The following is a 20,256-nucleotide window of genomic DNA, read 5'->3' on the forward strand; positions in this document are numbered from 1 at the left end:
ACTAAACATTATTTCTTCTCCAATTATCCCTTTATTAAGATACAACGAGAGCAACCACATTGATAGTGGAAGCAATTTGTATATTTATTACTTGAACGAAGAATAACATGAATAAGTATCTTGTTATATATTTTTTAATATATCATTCTCTATAAGATTATATTATTATTATTCTTATTATTTATATTTTATGAATTGAATCATTTCTTTGACCCTTACAATTTACAACTATTAATATACATATAAAGGTTCCCGAAAGACATTACATCCTCGCACCTGAATTTAATTGTCAATTGTTGGTTCGATCTGTAAGGGATCTGAATGGTTCAGTGCACCTGGACTTATAAATAGAAATCCATAAACAAATCCGTCAAATTTGACCTCAGATGTGTAAAAACTAACGGGCAACCAGGGATGAAATTCACTGGATTGGCTCTTTCTTTTTCCAAAAGTCATTTACCTATAGACCCCATCGTGCAAGGAAGGAGTTTTATTATTAAATTACGTCTCTTTCTATTTCCAAAAGCCAGTCGCCGACTGATGAAGCTTTATTGAATTATATCTCTCCATTCCTCCAGCGGTTCCTTAGTTCGCCCTTCACATGAGCTGTGATTGCCGCCTCCTAACTCATTAACCAACTGAAGAGTTTTACAGTTGCAGAGATGAGCTATTTATAATGAATGAGGCAACACGGTTTTGTCACCCAGCTTGTTGATTTTCAGCAATAGAACCTGTGGCTGGTGATTTCTAGGCTATTGAACAAACCATGTCTGCTCTTCCCCGTGTAACCGTGCATGATTATGCATGCTCATCTCGCATGCCCACGCACTATCACACAACCCCTAAGATCCCACGCACCCAATTTCGTATCGAAATCATAAAATCCCAGTTCAATGTTGAAACACATACGAAAGTCTCGCCTACCCACTTGACAGAAACAGAAAGGACGCACAAATTCTCCCCATTTACATTTGCTCAGGGCTTGCCTTCACTCCCCAACCGTGAAGAGAATGAACATGAACACGACATTGCGTTGAAGCTGCCTCACCTGCATCAAATGTTACAGCTACTTAGAAGAAAACAACGCAGTACTAATGAAGAAGGAAGAGAGAGAAGAAGAGGAGGAGGCCCGGGAAATGTTTATCTGGTGGGAACAGGACCGGGAGACCCTGAGCTGGTGACGTTAAAAGCATTAAGAGTTATGCAGACGGCTGATCTTGTTCTCTATGACCGCCTTGTCTCCACAGACATATTGGACATGGTCCACTCTGGAGCCATATTGTTATACGTTGGAAAGGCTGCTGGCTACCATAGTCGGACTCAGGTTCTTAGGTCTATTCCTCAATTTTCATACATTCACTTTAAATCATATTATGGAACCTTTTGGAATTTGGGTTTTTGGAAACAGGGGCCTAAAAAGTTATTGTTTTCTGTGCTCCCGCAGGATGAGATTCATCAACTCTTACTTAGTTTCGCCCAGGCCGGTGCAACTGTTGTCAGGCTTAAAGGCGGGGATCCCCTGGTTAGTTTGTGATTACTGAACTTATAGAAACTATTTTTTATTGGCCTGTTTGATGTTTCTGTTGCCTTTGGTTACATTAACAGGCAATGGATAATATAGTATGATCTACAATGATAGAAAAAAATCTACATAGTTTCTCTAAAAGAGTTTAAATTTTGCGTTTAGTATGTACTAGGACTCAAAGAATCAATATGGCTACCTGATTCCTTCTACGCAAACATGTTTAAGCACTCCTAAATCTTAACTGCCTCGGAATTATGATAAAAGCACAACATATCATTGTTGCAAGCTGGGAATTCTGATTAATGTGGCTAGCTTCGTTCCTCCGTACAGACAATATACTCTTATCAAAGTAACTGCCCCAGTATTATGGCAAGTTGGAAATCTGGCTTTGTTGTCATTGCTCTCTTTGCCAGCTGAAAGCCAGAGCCTCATCGCCTTGCTTGTAAAATCAGTTAACATTCTTGGATACCATGGTTTTTATTATCTGCTTTTCAAAGTCTAATATAAAGCCATCGAAATTTGAATCATGCTCAGGAAGTCTACTCTCCGAGACTCTTCACTCTGAGCATGAGACTTGTTGGTCCAAAAATCAGATGAAAGTTGACCTCAATTGCAAGTCAAAGCTCTCATTTGGTGTAGCTAAGCCTTTTGCCAGGTCTAAATCATCATCTTCTATTGGTCTTATGTATTACCAAGTCTTGCAACTATATGCCAACAATGAGCATGCCTATCTACTAAACCTAGTATTACATATTCTATAAAATGCATCGTATTATAAATATCTGGAACAAGACAATCGATGAAAACGTAAAATTTTGTTCTTCTGCTAAGCACGTTATACTTCTTTAGCAAACAATACACATTCAGTATATGTTACTCATAGTGTCTAAGGCTGTGTTTTTCGGCAACGTCTATACAGCCACGAAAATGCACTTCCATACGAAGGAGAGGACTTAGCTAATTTTTTAAAAAGTTAGAAAAAGCGATGTAAAGGAAGTGCATTTTCGTGGCTGTATAGCCACGGGTGTGTTTTTCACTCATGGGTGAAGGATTATTCAGATGAATAAGCTATTTCTGGTTCCACAAGATGATACAAAAAATCACAAGGAAAACTATAAACCTTATTTCCTTGTTTTATAATCATTTTTTTCTACTCAGGACTTTGCCACTGTGGAACTCCAAATCTGCTGAATGCTTGAACTGGCTTGTAGCTTAGAGAAGTGACCCAGGTCTTGGAATTAACTGTTAGTGAGGCTTTTTAAAGCTCTAACATCCCCTCTAATGATTTTTGACAGTCTTGGCAGTTATTTTAATTTGGCAAACTGATGGTTTGTTCTCACAATTGTGAAACTGAGCATCTTTTGCATTGTTTTCCGCTTCTCTTCTTCTTTGGTTTCTAAAACTGTAGATATGAGTGGGCTATTCTTACCCTTTGAATTTATGATAATGAATGCAGGTCTCCTGTCCTCATCTGGTATTGCACAGTTAGCATCCAAATCTCTTTCCTTGAAGCTTTTAATTTCAGTTTTAAAACTCGATGAGTAATTTCGAACCATGAGTTCTCAGGAGTTGCTCAATAGAAACTTAGCAGGTAAGTATTCTTTCATTTATGCTGAATTTTTGGCAATACTCCACAGAAACTAGCCTGCTTGCTGATTTTTTTTCACCAAATGTTTATCCTATATTTCTTAAAAATCCTTTTTTTCCTATGAAATGGATTTGAATGTTAAAATATTGGCAAAGTCCTGACTTGAAATCAAGATCTTTGTCAGGGATGTTTTTGCCAAGTTAAAAATCTAAAAGTCAAACTCTGCCTCAAGTGATATAGTATCACCGAAAACATCTCTATGACCTCTTTTAGCTGTTTAAAATGCATAACTGTAGGACCCTCTTCATGGAGCTATGAATCTCATCCATCTATGCATCAAAAAATACAAAGAGGAGTACACATGTAATGTCCTCAAATTTGGGGTAGACCTGATTTTTGCCCGTAGTGATCGTAACACAACATAATTTGTTTACAAATAGTATTCTGTAATATCTATTGAACCGTTTCAAGAAAAATAATCAATTCATATATCATCATATACTCTAACCTATAGCTTCATTTCCAGTAATCAACCATAGTAGGGACTGGAGAGGGGAGCACAATAGGGTGTCCAAAACTTTAGCCACAACTAAGCCCAAGGGCATGATATAACACCCCTTGGCAGACAATTGGTGGAAACTCTTGTCCATCCAATGTGGGGTGGCCTACTTAGAGTAGGAGCCCGTCTCTGCCCTCTCAATTGAGTCTCCTTACTAATCCATACATGCTTGCTTCTATTTTTTAGTTTCACTTAAACAAAAAAACATCATAGGAATTGGAGAGGAATGCACAATAGGGTGCCCGGAACATTTGGTTCACCTAACCCCAAGGGCATGATGTAACACCACTTGGCTCACAAGTGGCAAGGACTACTGATGAAGTTTGGACTCAAGGTGTCACCACCGCAACTGCCAAAAGTAGAAACCCTTCTCACCTAACTTGCTATAAATAGCAAGTCACACAAACTGAGACCCTCAAATCTAAGTATGACTTGCTATAAATAGCAAGTTACACAAACTGAGACCCTCAAATCTAAGTATCAGCTCATGAGGGTCGCGATGATGAACTAACATTGTGATGCTCCTGGGACCTGCTAAATTGGGGACATTATAGTTCTCCCTCCCCAATATTGCTTGTCCTCAAGAAATCACAATCCTAGGTGCTAAAGAATATCCTCTAGCTCTCAAGCTGCTACTTCACCAAAAACTCTCTTATGATCAGTCGGCGCAGGTGCCTTTCCCTAGTATCCAATATTGCCTCAGTGATCAACTCAAACCTCCCCTGATCATCTAGTGGGGCTAAAGTAGAAGATGGGACATCTACCTAGCGCCTTCTTGAGGCACGATACATGAAATACATTTTTCAGTTTGCTGTCCTCTAGCAAACCAAAATCATAGGCTACCTCGCCCACGCATCTAACACCATGGAAGGGACCATAGTAGTGAGGCTTGAGCTTCTCAGCTGCACTCTTCCTATTAGATGACTGCCCGTAAGGCTGCAACATCAGATACACCAAATTGCCTACCTAAAAAGAGCGAGCAATCCTTTGCTGATCAACATACTGCTTTTGCTGTTTTTGAGCCTTTTGAATGTTATTTCTCAGAGTCCTCATAACAGCCTAGCTGTCTTGCATTAAGTCTTCTGCATTGGGCACCCTGCTGTCATTGAATAACAAATTCATGAAACTCCAGGGATTATACCTGTACAAGACTCTAAAGGGGCACATCTGAATAGACATATGGTGAGTGGAATTATAATAATACTCACACAAGTATATCCACTTCACTTAGGCTTGCTGCTGTGCCTACACATTGTTCCGTAGATAGCCCTCCACCCACTTATTAACAATCTCAGTTTGGCCATCAGTCTGAGGGTGGTAACTAGTGCTCAGAGTCAATTCCGTCCTGCACAATCTGAACAACTTCTACTAGTAGTGACTCATAAATTAGCTATCTCGGTCACTAACAATGCTCTGAGGTACACCATGCAACCCAAAAGCCTTCCGGAAGGACAACTTAGCTATCTGTGTCACTAGAAATGTAGTGGTGATAGGAAAGAAGTGCTCGTATTTGGTGAGGTGATCCACTATTAGAAAAATGCAATCTCTGCCTTGGGCTTTTGACAAGCCAACAATAAAGTCCATAAATAAACACTCCCACTTCTTCTCAAGAATGGGAAGTAGCGGAAGTAAACCGACTGGATAAGTATGCCCTTGTTTGTTTTGCTGACAAACAAAGCACTCTTTGACATACTGCTGAATGTCGGACTTTAGACCCTTCTGTGCAAATCCCTCCTGAATCAGTCCATAAGTCTTAAAGAACCCATGTTGTGTAGCCAACGGAGAATCATGAAAGGCCCACAACACAATCTGCTTATCACTTGATCCTTGGACCAATAAAATCCTTCCCTTGTAAATGATCAACTCATTTACAAGAGTATACCTATTGTCCTTTATGTTGCCATCAACAATACCATATGCCCATTGATCCATACTCAACAACGACCAAGTGTCTCCAATCCTCAAATATCTCTGTGATAACACATAAATGGGGTCTCCGTGAAAGTGCGTTACACAACTTAGCTATCTATGTCACTGGAAATGTAGTGGTGATAGGAAAGAAGTGCTCGTATTTGGTGAGGCGATCCACTATTAGAAAAATGCAATCTCTGCCTTGGGCTTTTGACAAGCCAACAATAAAATCCATAAATAAACACACAAGCCAACAATAAAATCCATAAATAAACACTCCCACTTCCTCTTAGGAATGGGAAGTGGCTGAAGTAAACCAGCTGGATAAGGTTGCTCTTCTTTGTTCTGCTAACAAACAAAGCACTCTCTGACATACTGCTGAATGGGACTTCAGACCCTTCTGTGCGAATCTCTCTTGAATCAGTCCATAACTCTTAAAGAACCCATGATGTGCAGCCATTGGAGAATCATGAAAGGCCTGCAACACAATCTGCCTGACACTTGATCCTTGGACCGATAAAATCCTTCCTTTGTAAATGATGAACTCATTTACAAGAGTATACCTATTGTCCTTTATGCTGCTATCAACAATACCAAATGCCCATTGATCCATACTCAACAATGACCAAGTGTCTCCAATCCTCAAATATCTCTGTGATAACACATAAATGGGGTCTCTGTGAGAGTGTGTTAGCAACTACATTATGTGTATCCTTAATATAGGAAATATCACAATCATCTAACTAAAGCTAGCTGACCCACTTCTGCTGCCTCTCATTGAGATCTTGCTATCCAAGAAAATGCTTCATGTCATTATGGTCAGCTTTGATGCAAAACCTACTGCCAATTAAATACTAGAACTTGGCCAAAGCATGCATAATGACCAAAATTTCCTTATCATAAACATTGAAAGCTCTCTCAAGACCCCTGAGCTTCCTGCGGATGGCGGTCCTGGGAAAGAAGAACACCAATGCCCTCACCCGATGCATTACAATGCAACTCAAAAAGCCTCAAAAAATCCAACAACGCAAGTACTGGGCATGATGTCAAATCTATTTGAACTTCTTAAAGCACTCTTGTGCTTGAGAAGTTCACTCAAAAGCACCGTTACATGTCAAATCAGTAACCGGAGCTGCATGACAAGAGAAACCTGCCATGAATTTGCGGTAGAATTCACATAAACCAATGGAGCCTCTAAGTTGTGTCAGGTTCTCTAGTGTAGGTCAATCAAGTATAACACATACCTTATCAAGATCCATGCAAACTCCCTCTGCACTGATAATATGCCCAAGATAATGTAAATCTATCATACCTAAGGCACATTTGGACTCCTTGGCATATTAGGAAGCCTTATCTAGAATATCCAACACGGTATCCAAGTGTGCAGCATGATCATCCTATGTCTTATTGTATACAAGAATATCATCAAAGAAAACCAGAACAAAGCTCCTCAATTGATTGTGGAAGACTCTTTTCATGGTAGATTGGAATGTCGTAGAGGCATTAGTCAAACTGAAAGGCATGACTAGGAACTCAAATTGACCACAATGACACTTGAATGTTGTCTTCTCCACATCTTGTTCCTGAACTATAATTTGGTGATAATTGGACCTCAAATCTTGGAGAAGTAGCATGCCCCATGTAACTCATCAATCAACTCATCAATGTGTGGGATGGGATATTGGTTCTTAAAAGTCCTATTCGACATCCAATAATCAATGGACATCTTGAGAGTACCGTCTTTTTTCTTCACCAAAACAACTAATGAAGCAAAAGGGGAGTTACCTAGCCTAATGTGACCCATAGTGAACAACTCCTGAATAGTTCTATCTATCTCATCTTTTAGGTGCTTAGGGTGTTGGTAAGGATTAATCGTGATGGGCTTAGTGCCCTCCTCTAACTTAATGATGTGCTCTACACCTCTATTAGGTGGTAAATCACTAAACACTTTAGTGTGTTTAGTTCTAAACTGCTGTATGTTTGGATGATAAGTTGGTTTATTGTCCCAACGAGTGTAGGTAACATCCTACACTCTGCTGCCCAATCAACTGTATCATTCTCAATGAGACACTGCATATATCTAAATAAAATCAGCTTCAAATTGCTATTCATGATAGCCTTAAGGATATAAATTTTACCATCCTTAATAAACCTCATTTCCATCTTCTTAGTGCTAAGATAGATGTCCCCTATAGTGTGTAGCCAACTCATACCAAGAACAACATCAATACCTCCCATGTCAACAACATAAAAATCTTTCTTAAATGCATAGTTATTTAGCTTCATGGGAAGCTCAGTAATCATCCTTTTACACTTAAGAGTGTAACCATCAGCCACCTGTTCTCAAGTACTCTCAAAACTCCCGAGTCTGAATGCCCTTCTTGGAAACCAATTGTGAATCAATAATATTATGAGTGACACTTGTATCTAGAAGAGTAATAACTCATTGCCCTGCCAAGAGACCATGTAGTCTGAATGATCCCTCTTTTCTCATGCTAGAAAGGTACACTACTTTTGTACTATTAACTGCTTCCTCATGTGTCTCTTATTTATTTCAGCTGGCTTTCTGAAAAATCATAACTCTCTTCCTCATCATAAAACCACCCCATCATCCTGTTTTTACCCTTTGGCTTCAAAGGGCAATCACATTTTCATCATAAGGTCCCCTACATTAAAACAAAGCCTCTTCCTCCTTAGGCTGATAAGTGTTTCTTGATCGAAAGGGGCTGCCATATGTCTATTAGAATCAGAACTATCAACCTTCTTAGGGGCTGCATTACTGTCATAAGATGAAGTACAAGGCTTAGAAGCAAACTTGCTTTGTGGAGTAGACATCTCTAAGTTCTTTGCCTTCTTTATGGCTTCTTGCAAGGTAGGTGGATCCAGGGACTTAACCCAACCTCTAAGAGGCTCAACTAGTCTCTTAATGAATAACATCACTCGTCTCCTCTCTGGAATGTCATACACCATCACGAATAAGCGCTGAAACTCACTGATGAATGCCTCAAGCCCTCCAGTCTATCTCAACTGTGCCAACTCACAGAAAATTCTTCTACCAATCTATCCACAAACTTCTGGCAGGGTACAATTTTATCATGGTGCAGTGAGACTAACCCATGGTACCACTAGTCATGAGGTATCCCATCTAGATGCTACACAAGAAAACAAATGGTGTCCTCCGCAGTCATGGGACACAAAGAAAGGTAAGAATCGAGCTTATGAACCAAGCTCTCATTGTAACCTTCCCACTGCCATAAAAGTGAGTCAAGATCATCTTTTTGGTTGCCTGCTTCAAGTCATTCTTTTTAGGCCTTTGTCTCATATCAAGTCCAGGCCTACCTCTAGTGTGCTCTCTCCTCTATGTCAGAAATCTATCAAAATTTAGGTTCTGCTTAATTGCCTGTGGTAAAGCATCCCACTCTGCATAATGGGCCAGCACATCATCAAAAAATGATGTAGCCTTAGTTTCAGTACTAGTCACATCTGACTCAAGCCTAAGAAAGGTAAGTTGCCATGGCCTATCATATTTACCTGTATGGTCCACCCTATTGTCAGCTCTAGACTTGTGAGAGCTAATTGAAACACTCCTGGTACCTCTATCTCCGCTACGTCCTCTAGGAAGAGAAATGCGCCGCAAAGTTTCATATAACTGCTGCAGAGTATCAACAACATGGTGCTGGCCATGTGCAAGATCCCTAAGTGCCTCCCTGGCCTCCCTGTTAATGTTAGCACATGTACCAGTATCCCTGTTATTACCTGAACCATGAGAACCACCAGAACCGCTAGCATCTCTGTCACCTATGGTGGCAAACTGAATCTCTTGTTCACCCTCACCTGGTGGTGAAGTCTCACCCTCATGAGTGTAATGAACTCCAGGAATTAACCATTGTGCCATAAATGAACCTAGTTCCCGATATGCTGGCACAAAACCACTTTGATAACATTGTAATGATCCCTGCTGGTTCACTCCTAATCAATGTTGTAGAAATTTTTTGTTGTTTGAAGTTTATAGTTTTTTTTTTGAGTTTTTGAGTATTTATGCTCTTTTTGGTTTTTCAAATATATAGAAAATGCTAAACTTGGAATGCAAGAAATGAGAATCAATTCAACTCCAGCTTGAATGTTAATTCACTTGCAAATATTTACAAATGCACATGCATATGTGCAATAACTTAATTTATTCAAAGAACTTGGAATTTGAAGAATGATGCTGGATTTCAATTTGCAGCAGTTTGAATGAAGCTCCATGGCGAGAATTTTATAACAGATTGCAGCCTTTGTATAGAATCGCTGCCAGTATTTAGAATGAAACGCTGCTATAATATTATAACCGCAGTCTTCAGGGAAAGCCATGCCACCCTATGTGATTGATTGCAGATGTAGTAATCCAAATGATGCTATGGGAATACTGATCACAACCTTAATAAGATACTCCCAATGACACTAATGCAGATGAAACTTTGCAGAAAACCCTAGACACCAAAGAAGCCATTCTTCCTAGCTCCAAATTGCAGCAGTAGTAATTGATAAATCCTCAGCTAAAATGCCTTCAATCTCAGATTGCAAACGCAAACCAGAATTCAGTAAGAGACACGATCCATTGGCAATGGAAGCCAACTTAAAGTGCAGTTCAGATATGAGAAAATCTTCAATTCCTCCAAACCCCACACCAAACCCTTGGAATTTCACCAATTTCGTTTAACAAAGCATATAATGAGATGGTTCGATTTCCTATGAGGAATGCATTTTATAACATTTACAAGCCCAAAACTTCAGCTACACACCAAATTCCATGTACCTTCTAGGATACAACTTTCACTTAAATAGCTTGTTCAACACACCATCAAATTAGAAATGAAAACTATAAAGTCATTTATCAAGTTAAACTTAATAAATAACTTGCAATATGCATTAAATTGACAAAGCTCAATGAACTACTCGTACTAATGAAGTTTGGACTCAAGGCATCACCACTGCATTACCAAAAATAGAAACCCTGCTCACCTGACTTACTATAAATAGCAAGTCACACATACTGAGACCGTCAAATCAAGCGTCAGCTCACAAGGGTCGTGATGATGAGCTGACATCCCCATGCTCTTGGAACCTGCTAAATTGGGGACATTACATCTATCGAAATTGCTCCCCATCAATGATTAACAACACATTAGAATAAGCGCAAATTGATGCTCTTTAACACACAAATCTTTAACATGTGCCTTAACTTATTTTTGTATTATTTCTTGTATGCATTGCTTTATATGCACAATTTTATGCATCAAAGCTGACTTTAGGTCACTGTCTTTGGATGTGTCATGCCCCACTGAGATGGATAGCAGCTTGTATATCAATAAGAATAAAGCCTTTGCCTCAGTCAAATTGCACCACTAGGACTTGATGACACAAAACAATGATAAGACTAAAGATAGAATTAATATACTATGTGATAAGATTGCATCTGTTCATCTCTGTTTTGTACAATAATCTTTTAATCTAAATCACATATAACTGGGAAGTCTTATAAATAAGACAATTTTTTGAGCATTGGTGTTTTTATTTTCTTTCTAAGTACGGTGTGAGAAAGTATGTTATCAGGCTTGTATTGTATGTTGATGATATTATCTTGATCGTTAGATCAGCTCGAGGGTTACAATCGCATTCAGCTGCGCTTGAGCACTTTGATGTGGCTATGCATGTTAAATTAGTAGGACCATCGTCACAACCTTCTCCAACAATAGGAAAAAGAACTAGTTTAATTTCTTTTTTTAAGGTAGTATCCTAGAAGCAGCAATGCATTGTAAATACTTGGGGATTGACTTCCCCAAGAAGCTCAATTGGGAAAATTGAAGAAGGAAAATAGTTTTGGGAGGTTAGAAAACTCGTTTTTCTCTTCGAAACAGATGCAGGGAGGCAAATTTGTGGGATTGGAAAACTATTTAAATATTTTCCGGGCTTAATAATTTGGGGTGGTGCTTTATGGCTGTGAAATTGACACCAAATGGGAAAAGGTTGAGAAAATTTAAAAACCTTTGATCACTAGCAAATTCAAACTAAGAGCAATGGTTCCCTATGAGATTCTTGTAGCTGAAACAAGGTCACTCCTATTGAGGCCATTAATATAGTATGTCTTTTGAGATATTTGATGAAATTTGAGCTAATAGAAACACAACATGGTCCATTGTCAGATTTAAATGTTTTGGGTTAAAGAAAGAAGACATGGTTGAAACAAAATTGTTAGTGGATGAGCAAGTGGCACATTCACTTGAATTCATGTCATAATAATGATAAAGCTATATAATGGCTTATCCACTGAGAATTTTGGAAAGGCTATTTGGAAACAGTTAGTTGGGAGAAAGAAATGTATAAACTCAATGTATTTTACTCCAAGTTGAACCATCGGCAAAAGGCCCACATAGTGGTCAATATCCCTTGGAGGGCAAAGATTCTCTTTGCCCAGCTAAGGACCAAGTCACATTGTCTTTGACGTGAAAAAAAAAGGTGGAAAAGGCCAAAAGAAGATTGGGAAGAGAGGGTTTCTTTCTTATGGGTGGGTAATGGGGACTGTGTAAGTAGAAAACCATTTTGTTTTAGATTGCAAGGAAAAAGTGACATTGAAGAGCTGTATAAGTGATTCAATTGTAGCTGCTTTTCAGTATTTATTCGGCATTGAATGGGAGAACTCATTATAAAGCTAAATCGCATAAGATCAGCTGCCCCTTGGGCTTTCTTTGGCCTCATGGGTGTTGAAAGTCTTCTATTCGATTCTATTCAATAGTAAAGTGTTATACCCATTGTTGTTATTTTCATTTATTCATCAATCTATATCCCTATGGATAAGTGCAATTTTTACTTTTCTTATATCTTCATTTAGATGAGATATTTTGCATTGCTGATTAGACTAATTATGATCCTGGAGCCAAGTAGATTGAGTGCATACGACATAAAATCATTTTGCCTAAATGGTGTAAATTCAATTGGAAATTGAAGCAAAGCTTTCATGGAATGTTTGATTTAACAGATTTAGTATCCAAAGGCTATAGATTTCAATCTCATCCTTTTTCCAATCAGAAATTGTTCTGATATATCCATCAATAAAACTGAAATGGCTTCCATTGCTAGTCCTTGATGAACAAAGGGAATGGTTAATAATTGATTAAAAGTAAGATAAGTCCCATTTCATTGAAAATTTCCATATTGTTGTTGGTTGATGTTATAATTGCATTGTAATCTTCTTTCCTAACACTCCAAAGGCTTGTACACAGGTGTTTGGCAGAGGTGGGGAAGAGATGGACTTTCTCCAACTGCAAGGGATTGAAGTCAAAGTTGTACCAGGTTTACTTGGCTTAGACTTTAGACTTGCAACTGAAGTCCTAAAATGAACAATATTTTCAAATTTATCTACTTATTAATAGACACTAATGGAATGTGTTGCAGGAATTACTGCTGCTTCGGGTATCGCAGCAGAATTGGGAATACCACTGACACACCGAGGTGTTGCAAACAGGTAAGAGAGTAGTAAGCAAATCAAATCTTCACATTTGGGTTTATTATCAAATATCTAATTCAAATGCATCATTTCTTTATGTGCAAATTCATCAACATTATCTACATTTTTAGTGTGGCTTTGCCAAGCCCAACGATGGAAAACCAGTCACTAGGAAAGACTTTCAGGTATGGCTTGTGGTAGGGGGACTAGTATGGATAGGGGACACAATTCAAACCAGGGCATGTGAGTAAATGGAGGGTGCACAGCTATATCATTTTACCTACAATACATAATACTAGAAGAATATGGAAATGAACTCTTATACTTAACAAAATACTAGGATGCTGTATTAAGGTTTAAAACATAATCTTGGGTTTCAAAGTTTTAGTTAATTCCAGGAATGAAATAAGTTTTATTGCGAATGAGGTTGATGGTACTTGGCAAAGTTGCTCATTGTGAAATACCAAAAGTGGGCACATGTGAGATACCAAATGCAAGTTTGTCTTGTGATATGCTATAAGAAGTAGTTTATCCTTATTTTTCTCAATGTAAATTATAGTTTGGCTTTGTAATAGGTCATTGGCATCTGTTTTTCAGGGATATTAGATAATGTTATGATTAAAATGATAATGATAGATTATAAAGTCTGATGGAGAAGAGCGAATATGTAGACATGAGAAACACAATTCTTATTTAGGAGATTTAAAGTGAGTGATATCACACTTTTTAATGATTATGATAGATTATATGGTACGGTGGAGAAGAGAGAATGACTAGACATGAAGGAAGCACAATTTGAATTTTATTTAGGGGATCTGAAGTAGGATACATTACTCTCTTTTAATAGACTATATTTTGCATGATTTATCTAAATGGAAACAAAAACTATGAGGTCATAATGTTATGTAACTGTTTTCTTTAAATCAAAGTGTAAATCAGAGGGGTTTTGAAAGGTCCCCCCAAATTATACAATGCCAAATTTAAATAAAAGCAGTAAAAAACCATAAGAAAGAAACAGAAAATGAATTAGGCCTTAGCCAAAATCAGTTGAAACATACAGCAAGAGAGGACAGCTCAATCACAACCTATAGCAAGATTACATCAAAGAGACACAAGACTTCAAGCTAGGGAGAAACAACAAAATACTCATGTCTTTGATTGCCTTCCTTCCTCTGCCATGAAGTTCATATAGTCTTCTGTTATTTCCTCCTCAGTTTCTTTCTCTTCTACCATCTTTAGCTTCTATTAAGTTCTGTTTCTTTCGTTAGCTCCTTTTTCCATATGATTGTCATTTTATGCCTTGAACCCTTCCCTTAGCATGTCCATATACCCATCAAAGTTTTTGATGGTGATCCTACTCAGCTGGATGAATTTATTTAAATTCTCCTTTAGGGAATTTTTTTTTTCAGCCTCTATCTGATTCATTCTTTCTTGAAGCATGACCATATTCTCTTTGAGCAGAGATTCTTTAGCCAAATGAGGATTATTCTCCATTCTATTTATATGCAGCTGGAGGTTCTTCACATTTTATCTGATTTCTCTACTGTCCTTCAAATTCCATTCATTATCATTTTTCTAAGATACAACTTTATTTTGGACATTTTCAAGCATGGTCTGGTGGGTACTTCTCTTATTGTTCCAGTAATCCCACTTAGCATTTTTCTTTTGGCCTTCTTTTACATCATTTTCTTCAAGCACTTTGCCTTCACCTTTATAATATGGGCAGTGAGCACTAGAGTCTTAAGAGGAGGGGAACCAATTATAATTAGAAGAGAAACTTGCAGTTCATCTACATCCATAATAGAACTCATGCCCACCTGTCTTCTACAGCCAAGAAGTGTGTGATGCAAGAACCACCAACTGGAGTTATGTTAGGGACATTAATTTGAAGTTATTAATACCATGTATTTATTAAATGATTTCAATTGATAACTCATAGCAATAAGGTATATGATATGGCACAGAGGACACAATCATTGTAATTATTTGCCATAATAATTGATAATATACGTTTCAAATGAGAAAGGGACAATATAGAGACAAACACAATAAGGAAATAGGATCGATTATCATTTAATCTGATTATCTAATGTATCTCAAGTGTGATTACTAGTTTGGACTCAGCAATCTGACTTTGGATTCAAGACTTGGATTGAGCATCAAAACTTGCTACAAATTTGACAGACTCAACAACTTTTTATAAAAAGCTGATGTATATAGAATTTCTGAGCATATGATTTTCTGTACATCCTTTCTAAATCAACTTAAAGACAATATATTAGTGAAATACATGGCACTTTGCTCACATGCACAAGCATAAATGAAATAAAGGAGTACTGGAAGTGAGTTTAGGAAAATGAGATTTTTAAATGTATACATATTATTAAATGTTTTGGGCATAGAGAAATAATGGATTAGGATACCCATGGCATCAAAATTAAATATACATAAACTTATGAACTATGGTGGAAAGGATTTTGCATCACTTAGCCCAATAATATTAGGCCTAATATCACTAGCTCTATGGGCCGATGTCTTGCATAGGTCCTTGATTTTGTTGTACCTGTGACACTTATGCATGTGTCAATAGCATTCCCAATATCTGTTTGTGCTTTACCCCGCTGTGCCACTACTATTGTCAGTACCTTAAGCTTTGCTAATCAATCCATGCTTGGTCATCCTCAATAAATATTGTTGGATATTGCATCATTCCACCTATAGATGTTTGATTATTTGTTATTTAGATTGTACTATTTTATTAGTATATTTAGCTTATTTAGTTACTTTGTTGATAATTTGTTAAACCCATAAATGCACAGTTTGCATTCTATTTCATGTATAAAAGGCACCCCATAATTCAAATTGATGTAGCAATCTTGTAATAAGCCTGATCAATATAGTTGGTCCAATTTGATAGTGGATCAACTTCTTTCTATGAATTGAGAGTTAAGTCTGAGCTTAAGATTTTGTTGTGATGGAGGTGGAGGTTGTAATGAACACAGACTAGTTTGTTCAATTGTCAACCTTTTTCACCATCAATTTTTTATGCTTCTTGGTGTGTCTCAAACATGAACTGTTTTTTTATCACATCTTATAGCCTGGTATGGTTGGCCCAAAACATGTACAACAATTCATTAAGGTTTGGTACCTTAGCAGCAAATTTTCCCCTATTTCTCTAAAATGTTAAAAAGAAGAAGCAAAAAGGACTCAATCTCATTGTTCAATGCTAATGGCAGAAATTTATAAAAGTACGACCCTAAGCAACTTTTTCTTGGCTGCAATGTTGTCTGAGTAGCTTTTTATATTCTCACTTAGAGGTCCTTTTGTGCAAGTCGAAAGATACTAATCTCAAAGACAATTTTCGTAAAATCAATCTCCATTACTATGTATAGGTTACTCAAAATTCCTTATTTGCTTTGAACTTTGAGCAGAGTTGGAATAGAGAATTTGAAAAAAATGTATGTTATGTAATGATTTGTGAAGCTAATGGCAGCATCACCAGTCAATGATTTACTTTCGGGGGAGTTATTTCTGTCAACTCGACCATAGAGATGTCTTTAATGGTCTCTTTGGTCCTATCTATGCTCTTGCACACAAATAAAAATAAAATAAACACTTGTAGGATCAGAAAAGGGAGTAGAGTAAGAACTTTCATTTATGATCTCTCTCATTAGAAGCCAAAAGTGTAGCTCAAGAAAGATCCAACCCTTTTTCTTAACATTGAGTTAGCACTGGTATTTGAGTATGAAAATTGAGACCATTTCTATTTAAGATTGTGCCATTTGGTAAAATTGGCTGTAAAATAACAATGACAACTCTGTTGTATTTTTTCTTATGAATAAATGACAAAGTAAAGCTATTTGTGTGTGGGTGGTAAAATTGGTTGCAAATTAACCAAGGCGATTTGCTTACTTTTTTTATTAACTAGAGGAGCCAATTTTTTTGTTCACCTCAGCACTGTTCCACCATTATGAAAATTAAGACCATTTATTTCTTTTTAACATACATTCTAGACTCAAGAAGTTTAATTAAAGCAAATATTACAATGTGGTGAAATTTGTTGCAGAGTAATCAAGACAAGCTAACTCCTTTGTGCTTTTCCTGGTTCAGAGGAACCAAGCGTGGTTTTTTATAATATATATATATATATATATATATACGTGGGGTAAAATTGGTCAAAATATAAGTAGGACGAGCTAACTCATTTGCACGTTTTGTTTATTAACCGGAGGTCCCAAGCTTGGTTGTACTAAAAAAATAGTCACCAGGGAATGTGAGTACAAGGATGCCAATGTGAATGTGAGCGCAGGGCTGGCAAAGGGTTGGTAGTGTTAGCTACCTTTCTGTATGCAGAATTTTGCTTTAATAGGAAGATCACACCTTACAGATTTCCTAGGTAGATCACACAAATTGTACTGGACTGAATGAGACTAGGGGGTTGGGCCATCAAATTTCTTCCAGGAAAGTTCTTGCAATTGGGTGATCTCTAGAAATGAACAGTGAAGATGTTATCCTTTTCAACAATTGTTAGAAGGAAGTATTTCTTTCTTAGGAGTAAAATCATATTCCTTATTTGTGAAATTGGGAGCTTTAGCACCGTAAACTCTTTCTTTACATACTTCAGATGTGAAATTTTATTAGAGAATCATAGATTGTGGTGCTGCACTATTTAGAATCTCTTTTTCAAAAACCTAAGTTCTCATTTTATTCATCAGTGATTGCATGTTTACATCTATACTCATTGGCATCTCCTCGTGGAAAATTTATGCTTGTTTCAGTGTTAGGTTCCTCACTGGTCACTCTAAAAAGGGAGGAACAGACCCTCTATTTGTAGTTAAGCATGCAGCTGATCCTGAATCAACACTTGTAATCTACATGGGTCTAGCTACTCTTCCAGCTCTTGCAGACAAACTAATTTCGTGTGGATTGAATCCTGAAACTCCAACAGCTGCTGTTGAGCGTGGAACTACTTCTCAACAAAGAATGGTATGGTGAATGCTGAATTGCTATCATGCTGGCCTGTCTAATTTAAGAATATGCTTCAAGAGCTGGAAATGAATTGAAAAATGCAGAAAAGTTTTGAAGGAAGCCATTTTTAATGCTTCGTTAATTTTCTTTATTTTATTTCAATCTTCATTGATAAATGTATATTTGTATATTTTTAAGTATATTGTTGTTGATGATGATCAGAATTATTCTTTGCTTCATCCGAGGTTAACTTGTCTTTCCTTTATCTGCATCTTACCTGTATGATTTTATCTGCCCGGAGTCTCAGTCACCTTCTTTTGTACTTTTTTTTGCAAAGATTTCTATGCTATTGATAATGCAATCAGATCCTGATTAAAAACACCATGCTCATCTTCCTTTTAAGAAATATCTTAAAAACACCCTTCACACATGCTTTCACATTATGTTTAGTTATATCAGAAAATATTTATGTGCTGTTATGCAATCTGCAGTTGCTTTATCTAATGAAGCTGGATAAGTCTTTTGCTCATTTCCATCTTTGTTTTAATTGTACTTGTCTGAGATGAATCTATGTTACTATGTAAACAGGTTTTTGCTGAACTTCAGAACTTGCCCAATGAAGTAACTGATGCTCATCTAGCCTCACCTACTCTGATCATAATTGGCAAAGTAGTAGCACTCTCATCCTATTGGCCAACAAATTCGAGCAAAAGGGAAAAAGAGAAGAATGTAGGCACATCAGAAGTGTATGAAGTAGTATGACTGCAAGAAAGAGCAGGCTTGATTTTTAGTGCTATGTAATTTGAATTTCTTGTTTCAATATGGCCTCGTTTCTTTGGCTTTAGATTTCATTGTACCTGTGGGCCTTCCTATTGGCTTTGATTCCATTGTGTCAGGCCTCCTTTTGGCATAAGATTTCCATTGTGAGGCCTCACTTTCTTGGTCTTCAGTTTCAGAGAATTGATTGGGTGCAGCAAAAATTTTGATACAGAGCCAAGGCCAGAATTAGTTAGGGCTACATTCTTCTAATGGTTTTTCATCCAAGATTCAAGCTTTCCTCAATAACCTCACTTGTTTGTTATAGATGGAGGTGAACAGATCGGTACCTGCTGGGATGGTGCAAAGCTTAGATATGCACTACTGACAAACATGACTGCAGAGAAATTGCATCAAGTTTAAATTGAACACCTTTCATTCAGTTACAATCTTGCAGTTTTGTAATGCACAAGGGAGAAGATGATTGGAAGTTGAGCTAATGTAAACTACGCGCGAAGCTCAGTAAATTGTTTTAATCATGTCTAATACCTATTAAGGAATTCTTTGTTGAAACACAAAAGTTTCAATATTGCACATGTATGTATAAATGGTAAGGAGTTTTCCTCTAGAACGGTGAGGTATCTCTCTTAAACTTCTGATTTCTTTGATCCCGAATCTCAACAGTCATGAAATGCACTCAGATAACTGTCTTTGTTGTTTCACTTTCAAGATTTCAACAATTAAGATTCGTCACTCAGCATTATTTCCTAATACATACAATTGCTAATGTCACACCAGTTATCTGTTGCATCGGGAAGGATACAATTTATTGTTTATTTTGTTTTGGTATGGGTAGATTATAATTGAACTTGATCCTCACCATTATCATAAGTCCAGCCATCCTTATTCATACCATTGGCAAATGTATGACCATTGACCCATAATTGAAGAAATTGACAATGGATAAATATTATAGTACTTAATGCTGCAGTCATAAATTCAATGGTACTTTTTACATCACCTAAGTGCAGTAAAGAAAGATCAAATGCAGAAGGTAATCAATCATCTCCGAGGGTCCCACAACACATATCCTAAATCCAATAAGCATCATACAAGTGCTCCTACAATCCAGTGGCACGTCAACTGATGATCCAAGAAGATTAGTGTAAAGACACAATCATAAACATCATTCAATAAAACTTCTAAAATTAGGCACCTAATCTTTATGTTTTACTTGCCTAAGAAGAGGCACCAAAGTATAGTGTTGAGATGCTAATACATAGTTGGAGGCACTAATAATCAGGACGAGGCACCAAAACTGAAACTTTCAGCCTCTGAATTATCTCAGTAAGTGATAATGTGGAGGCTAAGACTGTTAACTACACAATCATCAGAATGTAGATGGAGGCGCTAAACCATCTGCCTCACCCAATTTTCAAGGTTTGGCCTCATGGAACTAGATT

At 37.3% G+C, this 20,256-nt stretch overlaps 1 protein-coding gene across 1 annotated transcript; it reads left to right on the plus strand.

Moving 5' to 3' along the window:
• The first annotated feature begins 587 nt into the window (after positions 1 to 587).
• On the plus strand, positions 588 to 19,515 carry UPM1 (urophorphyrin methylase 1). Its single transcript, XM_089829376.1, has 6 exons — positions 588 to 1,324; positions 1,445 to 1,522; positions 12,846 to 12,915; positions 13,018 to 13,087; positions 17,848 to 18,055; positions 18,626 to 19,515. Exons 1-6 carry the CDS (start codon positions 767 to 769, stop codon positions 18,797 to 18,799), a joined length of 1,158 nt encoding a protein of 385 aa, XP_089685502.1. The 5' UTR covers positions 588 to 766; the 3' UTR covers positions 18,800 to 19,515.
• Positions 19,516 to 20,256: the final 741 nt, after the last annotated feature.

Source organism: Cupressus sempervirens, chromosome 1 (assembly GCF_028749045.1).
Source record: "Cupressus sempervirens isolate cs-2001-9-10 chromosome 1, ASM2874904v1, whole genome shotgun sequence".
Lineage (NCBI taxonomy): Eukaryota > Viridiplantae > Streptophyta > Pinopsida > Cupressales > Cupressaceae > Cupressus > Cupressus sempervirens.